General features: G+C 38.8%; 1 protein-coding gene across 1 annotated transcript; it reads left to right on the top strand.

Moving 5' to 3' along the window:
- The first annotated feature begins 1,406 nt into the window (after positions 1-1,406).
- nppc (natriuretic peptide C) lies at positions 1,407-4,805 on the top strand. The gene is made up of 3 exons (XM_010748052.3): positions 1,407-1,656; positions 2,763-3,056; positions 4,387-4,805. Exons 1-2 carry the CDS (start codon positions 1,564-1,566, stop codon positions 3,033-3,035), a joined length of 366 nt encoding a protein of 121 aa, XP_010746354.1. The 5' UTR covers positions 1,407-1,563; the 3' UTR covers positions 3,036-3,056; positions 4,387-4,805.
- Positions 4,806-10,532: the final 5,727 nt, after the last annotated feature.

Here is a 10,532-nt window from a genome sequence, read left to right as displayed (position 1 = left end):
TTATAACCCTAAAATTAAGGACTTATCCCAAGAACCCTTTCTGGTGCTATAAAAAAGATTCTATGTAGCACTAAACTAATTCAAAAAAGATTTTTTTATACCACCAGGCTTTAAAGGGTTCTATTCTGGACCTTTATTGTGGTGTAAAGACAGAACAAAATTATCTAAATCTGCAATGTGACACACAATATGCATTCTGAATTTACATTATTGTAGTAATTCTTATTAATATAAACTAGGGTCTATGTTTCTATATAGAGTTGAAGCACTATAATCTAATATAATTACTAACCAAAGAAGTCTCAATCAACCTCCTTTCTGAGGGCAGGTGGCTGTCTGAAGCACACGCACGTCCATGGAGTTTAACCACTCCTCATGTGAGGCTGTGCCTCAGCGCGTCTGTTTTGTTCCGCGGTACCTAGTGCGATGCGACAGGTCTGAATGAAACCCACACCGTCAAATATCTCCAAGATCCACAAAACAAACTCACACAGTCACATTATGTACTAATGATGTATGAGGTTTTTTTTTTGCGCAAAATGTAATTCCCATCCAGACACAATAATAATTCCGTCATGATGAGGCTCCCTGTTTAATGTGACTCATTTGTGTCGTGTGGACCAACAGATCCATTTCACTTTAAATGCACCGTAGTGGCATATGTCATCGCTCTGCGCAAAATCAATTTTCCAGTAACGTCTTTTTTTTATTATTTGCGCACAGATGCTTAAATCTGATCCACGATGTATTACAAAGTTCATCCCTGTTTCTTCGCAAGGATCTTGCCCATTCACCAGCCTGTCAGTTTCATACTGAGATCTAACTTTTTCATTCAAATAAAGAAATGATGTATGTGGCTGCAGTGAGGCATATCCACTTACTCCAAGAGCAATTTTCACTTGTGTTCAAGAAAGTGTTTATTAAGAAAGTGACATTTGATCATAGAGTATTCCTGGAACTCCTCTGCAAATAAGTTAAAGTCTTTAATTCCAGTGGCATCATTTGATTTTTCACTTCTTCTGTTAAGAAAATATGTCATTCACACTCTCACAGTATATGACTTGTTAAGATGTTTCGCAGGGCAGGCGGTTGGCATCTTTGAGGCCATTTCCCTGCCAAAGTCGCTCTTCAGCTCTTAACGCGCAGCCTTTGAAACCACCTTCGATTTCAGCTGCTGCATCTCAGCCAGAGGTCTAAAAGTTTAAAAAACGGAGCATTTTGATAGCTCATAGGCTATCTCATTTCCTCCAAAGCCCCGATGACCGGGGCTTATATCATTTAATTAATCCCTGGCATGACGTGCTCCAAGGCAGGTAGAGAAAACAGTTTGGTTGGAGTTGGCGCGGAAGGAGGACCATTACGCAGGTTGACATGACATCACCATGGGCTGGCTATAAAGCGGTGAGGACTAATACACAGAGTTAGAGGAGCACTTGGGGAGCTTTGGAGTAAAGGACGGACTGAAGCCTCTTATGTTTAACAGCTGATTGGCTGCTGCTACCGTCCCTCTTTCTGAACTTCAGCACAGAGGAATCCCTAAAAAAGAATTCAAGACTTGCCAAAATGAACTTGTCGTACTTGGTAGCGTGTGGACTTATGGTCACCCTGCTTTCAGTAAGGATGGGGGCAAAACCTTTATCTCAGTCGCAGCAAAAGGTAAGAACAAGTGACTTATATCAATATTGAGAACTAACACAGTTTATTTGCTTCGCACTATTAAACGTTGGAAGCTGAGCTGCCTTAAGAGTGAACAGCTGTTCTGTGGTCCAGGCGCTCCTGACTGTTGTTTTACGCATCATATTTCATAATTTCAGTCATACTTAGCAATTCATGGAGGACTCTTTTTTTTTCTCCACGCACTGAATCTAAAACATCCAACATATTTTATGAAGTAGGGTTTATATTCAGTTATGTGTAACGCCTAAAGACATCATAAGCACCGTGTTTTGCTCCAGTTTTAGCATTTAAGCGCCCAATGAAGTCATTTGACAAGCGCTCCCAAGAAAAAAAAAGAAGAAACCAAAGCCTTCAGGCGGAATCATTCAAATTAAAAACTTTTTTTTTAGGAATATGAGAAACGACTTTACACCATGAAGATATTCAAGTTTAATTTCATACTTTCCTAATGCTTGATAATATGTACCTAAAACAAACTAAACCTCTTTGTGCGTAAAATCACCATTACGCATAGAATTTACCGATACCTCAGAGGTAACATATTTTTTAAAGAAACACTTTTAGATTTTATCTGCGATGGTTAGAATTTAGGATATCTGGAAGCTGATGCCACAGACTGCGTTCACACCGGAGTAGCGGGCTACAGGCACCTGCCTTATGTGACTCTTCACTAAAGGCATCAGGAAGAATCTCAGAGCTGAATAGTCACATAGCAAAAAGTGAAATAGAGAAGCCTCACTAGAGATTACGTGTGTGCTTTATTGTTTGAATCAAATAACTGCAGCGTCTTGCAGATCTACAGGATACGACAGTTGATTTTTGATCAGCAGGACCACTATCCATCCCATAGCGCCGCGCATGAGAATGATTACATTTTCTTGGCCAGTGCACATTGTGTTTGAAAGTACTTAAACATACATCAAGTTGAGGTTTGGCACAATTTAAAATATTATGCATTATGTAAAAGGATGGTTTGCTCAAACAGGCTCCAAGCATGTTTTTTAATTTGATCGAAACTATCTCTTTGAACAACGCATTTGCCTAAGGGAGACAACGTGTATTTACTTTCTCAATCTGTGTTCCAGTCTCTTAGAAGTTTGCTGGGCGAGGAGCTGGCGGAGTTTCTGGAGTCGGAGGAGAGAGAGAGACGGCTAGACGCTGTGCGCTCTCGGATACGGTTACTGCGCGATTTACGCATGGACACCCGGGCCAGAGGGATGTGGGCTCGTCTCCTCAACGACCAACCCGCACCCAGGAGGCACAAATCCGGAAACAAGAAAGGGGGATCCACGACGCGGAGTGGCTGCTTCGGACACAAAATGGACAGAATAGGAACCATCAGCGGCATGGGTTGCTAGGGTTGGAGCAGCGCTGTGATGGTGAGTTTTCTTCAAAGTCACAGAACCACTTCACACTCAGATTCACTGTAACCAAACATACAGACAGATAAACAGAAACTGGAGGACCAAAGCAAGAATGTGTATGGAAGAATGGTGAAGAAAGATGGAAAGACAGTAGGAAGCAAGAATGGATGAGGGAAAAAGAAGGGAAGGAGGTAGAAGAAAGATGAACAGTACTAATGTACATTTCTTTTTTGTTACTGGTCATCTAAAGACTCCATGTAGGTGACAGGTGGGAGGAAATTACAATAACAAAGAAGGTCAGAGAATGGAAGCAAGCAAAAAAGATCTTGTAGCCTGTAGCTGCATAAAGGACAGGAAGGAAGGAAGGAAATAGGGAGGGAGAAAGTAGGCTGACAACATAAAATAAAGGAAAGATATTCAAGTCAGATTATCGTTGCTTTTGGTGGGCGTCTCAAGACAGTCCAGTTCAGATGGGATGTACATGCATGGTTGTATTCTGTCAGGCAATTAACTCACAGTCTGGGTCAAAGATTTGCTTGACGTAGGAAATCACATTCAACTTCCTGACTGACTCTTCATATGATATCATCAAACCTTGACCCATAGTCTAGCAGTGTTCCCTCCTCCTACAGAAACCCCCTTAGGACAACAGGATAGCCCATTTAAACTGATGTATACTGATGTGTGAGAAGCAACCCAGGGGTTATTTCGGTCCATTCTTGTATTCATGCACATCATCATGAATGATTCCATCTGCTTCATCTAAAGACAAGTAGCATATATCAAGTTTAGGAAGAAGGAAAGGACGGGGAGAAATGGAGGAGGGAAGAGGCGGATGCAGGGAGTTTAGCGCACACACATCATAAACACACAGCACCCTGTGGTGACCAGGATCTTTCTGGGAAACCCATGCTCTTTACCCAAGTATTCTTAAGAAAAACAACAAAGGGGCTGTGGCGGTGAATGAAGTAATGAGGAAGTTAGGTGACGCACAATTAGTCCTGACGCTGAGGGCCTTTTTGTGGTCGTAGCAAACTGTGAAACCCTGATGTGGGAGTATGATTTTGTGACTAACTGTGTGAGTGTACGTGTTTTTCATCAGGTGACACCCATCTTTACCTCTCAAGGGCATCAGCGTATCGTAAATGTGAAAGTCTGTGTTAGACATGTAAAGTAAAGAGCCAGGGCAACATATTACTGAAAGCTTCAGAGGGCTATGCAGATGAATACACAGATAAAGATAGATAAAACCTGCTAAATTACTGAATAAATTAACTTGTGTGAACTGAGTTGTTTCTGAGTGCTCAGTCTAACCTTACGTCTCCCGTTTCTTCTCTTTCTGCAGATCATTGGACGATGGGTTTGGATAACAAAGGTTCAGTTTGTTCTCACCTGAGGCGGAAAAAAAACAACAACAACTCACCAAGTGACAGATTTTCGGTACGAAAGTCACCACGACCAGCGTAAACAAAGACTGAGATGACAATGCTACAAAACCTTCATATAAATATATATATATATAATAGATATGCAGGTATATATACATATATACATATGTGTATACCATACAAAAGGTCAAACAGATACAAACACAGATGCATACTACAAGACGGCGGACAATGGTGTAAAAACTACAAACCGCAAAGCTGTATATTGTTGCTGCTGCTGCTGCTGCTGTACATTCATGTACTTCATCTTCCCCTGCATAAATGTATTTATGTTTAAAAAACTATTTATATGTTTATAAAAAGAGATATTTATAAATATGAGTTTTATTTATGTAACATTTTGAAAATGGATGCAAACTGCAGGTCAATTCTGTTTGTAACTTTTTTCTTTTGTCTCAAATAGTTGTAAATGTTTTCAAAAATGATAAAAAGAACATTCCATGTGCACTTACATGTATCCTCTCAGGGTTTTATGTTTCAATAACATTGGTCAATTCTAGTCACAGAACACTTTCTGTATGGCTTGATGGTGAAAATGCAACACCTTGGATGTATCAGCTTGTAAGGGGTTAAGGGTAAGGGTGCCTTGTTGTCAGCTTGAACATCACCTATTTCTCTGCAGTTCAGACTTTTTAATCAGGTGACTGTAACAAAACTTTCAACAAGAATAGGGGTACGTAAAATAACCAACCTGAGGAATGACATCTACTTCCTGGAGTGGTCCTATGCCACACTTAGATTTAATTATTCTGGATAAGTAAGATAGTAAGATATGTCACTTGACCTGCACCTCGTAGTTAGAGATATATTATTGGCATCATATTCTTATTAAGTGGTGAAGAGTAACTGCCTAAATTAAGATACCATACAGACAAGCTGTAAGCCAAGTTGGATGTGAATTGCTTACTGAGGTAAATACAGACAGACATTTCAAAGAAAGTGGAAACATGGCATTTATATCATTACATTTTATATCCATACTGTGTCCTAGAGTGAGTAAAAGCAACAGTAGAATATGGTTTACTACCATGTTAATCAGTAATTGTAGGGACGTAAGTGTGCCAAAACCTCAAATGCAGACTTGTTCATGATGTTCCTGTAATCTAGATTAATAGCATCCAATGAAATATGGAGGAGCAAAGGGAGCAAAGGAGATGAGGAGATTCTTAAAGCAGTAGGTTTTCAGGTTTTGTTGCAGTAACTCTTGAATCTCAGAGCCAAGTCAAACCTTTACCTCTACAGCTTTAAATTCTATGATTAAGGTTAACAATATTGTCTTTGTTTGTATGGAACAGACAAACAACAAACAGAGTTTCCAAAGTGAAAGGCGTGAAAGGAAACCAAAAAAAGGACATAAATATGTGAGGTATTCAAAGAAACAGACAAGCCACCCAGGAATATAAGATAAAGGCGAGTCTATAAACCTGGGTTTATGAGGAAAATGTGATAATGAATGAGCTCAGTGACTTTTCTGAGACAAGTTGTTCCACAGTCTCATGGCATAATCAACCAGGAGAGGGTTGAGGGGTGAGAAAGGCTGTGTACACTCTGCTTTTTGTGCCTGAGAAAGGGCTCAAACCTTGGTGTCTTCTACAGTTGTTATAGCCTACTCTTCATATAAGTTACTGTGGTCATCTGTAGATATAAAAATGTAGTACAATACAACACAAGTCACGGTTATAAGATTTTAAGTCCAAACTATTTTGAAAAAAGTTTTTTAAATCTACATAAACGTGTAAATATCACGTTTTCATACATTGCAAAAGATGTGCTCAATCAAGTTAACATTGATTACTTGCACTAATACATTCTCACACTAGGGGGCAGGACAGAAAAGACACCTGTTGCACACTCAACAGACCCAATCATTTACTGAACAATGAAAAATATTACATTTTTAAAAAGGAAGGGACTCCATGGATGTTTTTTTCAAAATCTACAAAGAGTAATTCTCTCTTGTGTTATATTATAACGGCAGTGAGATTTCATACACCCAGTTTTATACTTGAAAACGCAATTTATTATGAATGACATGTCTTTCTCTTGTCAAGGTACCGCTGAGAGTCTAAAAAGCACGTTTTAATAAATGTCAGAGGCTTAGGCATACAAACATGAGCATACATTTTAACATGTGGTGAGGTTAATTAGAAATAGCACCACAATAATACATGTGCAGTATGGAGTAATAACTGTGACACCTTACATACTGTAGTATGTCCAAATTGCAGGTACCCTAGTCAGAAAAACAAATGAAAAATGAATGGAAGTAGTGTGCAAAACATGATAGCCACATGCTTGGAGAAAAGCTTCTCACAAGCGAAAGCCTGACAACTGAAGACTGCACTGAACACGATAGCTGCTAAAAGTACCCCACAGAACTTAATCAACACTGCTGTGCCAAGCTCAATGCCCCACGTTGTGAGCTTTGTTAAACTCATAGTTGTGACATTCATTTAAGTTGCAACAGAGGCCAGTGTGAAAAGATAAATGTGTGAAAGCACAAATCCTTATAGAAGCTCTGGTCTGTACGGTTACATAACAGTCAAGGTATATGGAGAATATCTTAAAAGATTCATTTCTCACCATGGCACATGTTCCCATATTCAAGATGGCAATTCAAAAATCAGACATCAACCGGTTGAAACTGAAACTCATTGACACCACAATGGCATGCTTTCGATTTTTCAATCTTCTAGATCGTTCTGAACATTTGGGGAAGAAGTGTTGTATAAAATGTGTCTCATACAGATTTGACATAGTTACTTTAGATGTCTGAATGCGTAGAGTAAGGTAAAAGGTAGAGTATGTGAAATATTGATTTCCAAAAACTAGTGATCATTTTTTTGGGGGAAAAAAATGCCTAGAATCTATAAATATAAAGTCCAGAAAGGAGAATAAAAGACCTCTAAAAACAATGACTCTACTGATGTTGTTTACTTTGAGACATGTAGTCTGTGCTTCAGTTATTTTGTCCACCCCATGTGCCAGCTTTTTACGATGATGAGAAGTTGGTCCTGTTGAGAATTTGTAGAACAGCTGTAGACGGTGACTCATAACAGCAGACAAGTATTTCAGTTTTTAACTGCATTAGCAATGATGCAAATGCTGGCAGAAATATTGACATTTTAAGAAACATTACCACTGATTTACCACTGTATGCTTTTACAAACAATTTGCATTTGAGTATAAATCTTAATCCAGACTGTTTTGGGTGGTTGCCCAGAAATAAATGTGTATTTCCCCATGATAAAGGAAATCTCTTCTGACCTAAAATCCCAGGATGCATCTATTTCTCTCCCTGCCCTTTCTGTTTGTTGAATTCACTGAATTTACTCCATCCCTACTCAGCAGTGAATAACAGGTGCAGACATTATGGGTGACATTGAGAAGATAGTAATTAGGTGACTAAAGAGGAGACTAAGACTTTAAATCGGCAACTGGAATCCAATCTAAACATCTTAAACATGTATTCATTTTTAGATTTGACAAACACAAGGGTATTGAAACGCTAAAACACTGATGTTGATGACATGTTTCTTTTATTTATACACTTCCCACTCCACTACCACCTGCTCCATCAAATTTCTCCCTGGGGAACAAGTTAAACCACAAACAGTCTGTAATAAGAGATTATCTTATTCAGGTAACTATTTCAATTTGAAAAATATGACCTTGTACCCATCCATTATCTGTAACCGCTTATCCTCATTATGGTCATGGTGGGGCTGAAACCTATCCCAGCTCATCACAGGGCATGTAAAGACATCCATTCACACTTACATTCACACCTAATGCCAATTTAGAGTCACCAATTAACCTGTTGAGTGCATGTCTTTGGACTGTGAAAGGTACATGGAGTACATGGAGAGAACCTATGCAGACACAGGGAGAACATGCAAACTCTACACAGAAATGTTAAATTTTTCCTTATAAACATCTAGAAAATTTAAGTTTCAAATGTCTTCTCAGTTAAAAAAGAACTAGTGAATGAAGACAATGAAACCTCCTCATTAATAAAATAATAGGTATCCTTATTTCACTGTGAGACCTGAAACCGGCTGAAACAGGATGGTTTTCTCTACCTCTGTGAAATAAGTGAGAGATGTAAAATGCAATGCTGCCTCTGTGTGGTGTTGAGGGTTAATTACTCAAATGTGCTGGCGGTGTCCCCAGGGAATCAACTGAGTCTTGGGTGTCACACTGTCAATGTTTTGAATGAAAATTGTACAATATGATCAAAAACTCCAGAACAGCTACTAAACGGACTTTGTTGCGAGATGTTTTGTTAACTGCTGTTTCCAAGGTCAAGAGAGAACTTTCAATCACAACATTTGAGCCATTGTACTCCATGTAAAGTTTGAATGAGCTCAGAAATAAATAGAAACTTGAAAATTTGCTGCTATTAAATGCACCCTATGGGTTGCTTTCTTTGTCAACAACCGTAATATTCTTTGTGCTGTGGTGGCTATCCATCCTCTAACACACATTTAGCGGCACAATTTAGCAATCTTATTAATTGTTATCAGTGCTGGAATAACATGTAAAACATGCAATAACATTAAAGAATCAGTGTGTTGTACTGGGTGGCATTTAGTGTAGTTAAGGATTGCAACCGCCTCCACTCGCCCTTGTATTGCAAGTAGAAGAAGAAACTACAGTGGCCGAGAAATGTGTCAAAAATGTGAAAAGGTAAGAGCGCTCAATACACAGCAAATTAAGAAAACACACGCAAATACAGAAAACAAAAGCAAAGTATGACACCACATGAGCAACATTTAGAACATGCTGCAAACACACACAACACATAAAGTTAGAAATGGTCTGTGTAACCTCTGTTAATGTCTGAACTGACTTGTACTACTGCTCTGCTCTGCGTGGAAATAAATGCAGCATGGAACTCTCAGGACTTTGCAGGGCCAAAAAGTGGAAGTGGACATTTTAAAGATTCCTTAATGATAGGTATCAAACTTAAACCATCTGGTTCACCAGTGTTGACAGATGCATGTATGATAATGCAGGTGACCTCTGAAAGGATTTCCTTTTTGGCTCCCACGAGGTGCGTAGAATAGCATAGGTCAATCCACCATGAAGATAAACAGCTGTAATTTGTTGTTGTGTTATGTGTTGTGTTTTCTAATTGCTGCACATATCTTGTCAAGTTGATGAGGATGTTTTACTCATTTTCTTGTATTGCAGAAAAGCTCTATCTAGAGCCAGTGTTTGGTTTGTCTGGTCTCGGCTACTACAGAAACATGGCAAAGCAACCATCTCCATGGTAGATGACCAATCCCCCATGAAGTGCACTGAGCTTCGAAGACAGTTTTACATAGTGTCCATCATGTGCCGCACACACACTGTTAAAGAAGTGGCTGTAAAACAGTGGATACACAACCCTCACTTTTTGATCCATTGTGGCCGATAACTTTTGGAAAGTCTAGAAAAGCTGCACTATTAAATCATTTTCCCCCATTCAAGTTACAGGGGAGGGAATTAAAAGTTAGTGCCTCTGCCGGTGGAAGTCTCTAGTGCACTTGCTGTATGCAGAAGCATTGGCGATGATCAGAGGAATTTGATGGCTGGCAATCAAATGTTTTTGGATACAGGTGTCACTGTGCAGCTTCTGAGCAGAGCACAGCCTCTGACTCTCCATGAAGAGCGCCCACAGTGTCTGTAATATGAAATTCTAAGGAAACAAAAACTACTTCTTATTTTCAAGTGATACACTAATAGAAACTTTCTGATTCAGTTAATAAAGTCCAATAAATCTTAGGCAATAGTCTTAAAAGTACTAATATCAAATTAAAAGTCCTGTATTTGAATGGTATCTAATGCATAAGTTTTATTAGGAAAATGGAGGTAATTAAACTACCAAAACTACTGTGTTATGTTCTTATATTAGGGCGCATGCTATATTTTACTGATGCATTCATGTAAAGTAGATTTTATTGGAGTAGGTGGTTGAGAAGGAAGCCGTTTAAGCTACTAATGCATTATTTATTATATTTTATGGTAAGTTTTTTTTTTTTTTAGAAAACAGTTTATT

This window comes from Larimichthys crocea, chromosome XVII (genome assembly GCF_000972845.2).
Source record: "Larimichthys crocea isolate SSNF chromosome XVII, L_crocea_2.0, whole genome shotgun sequence".
Classification (NCBI taxonomy): Eukaryota; Metazoa; Chordata; class Actinopteri; family Sciaenidae; genus Larimichthys; species Larimichthys crocea.
This window is presented reverse-complemented; position numbering and strand designations above follow the sequence as displayed.

Coding starts and splice junctions, on each gene's coding strand:
- nppc (XM_010748052.3), top strand. CDS start 1,564: ATGAACTTGTCGTACTTGGTAGCGTGTGGACTTATGGTCACCCTGCTT. Junction 1,657..2,762: donor TATCTCAGTCGCAGCAAAAG/GTAAGAACAAGT, acceptor TCTGTGTTCCAG/TCTCTTAGAAGTTTGCTGGG.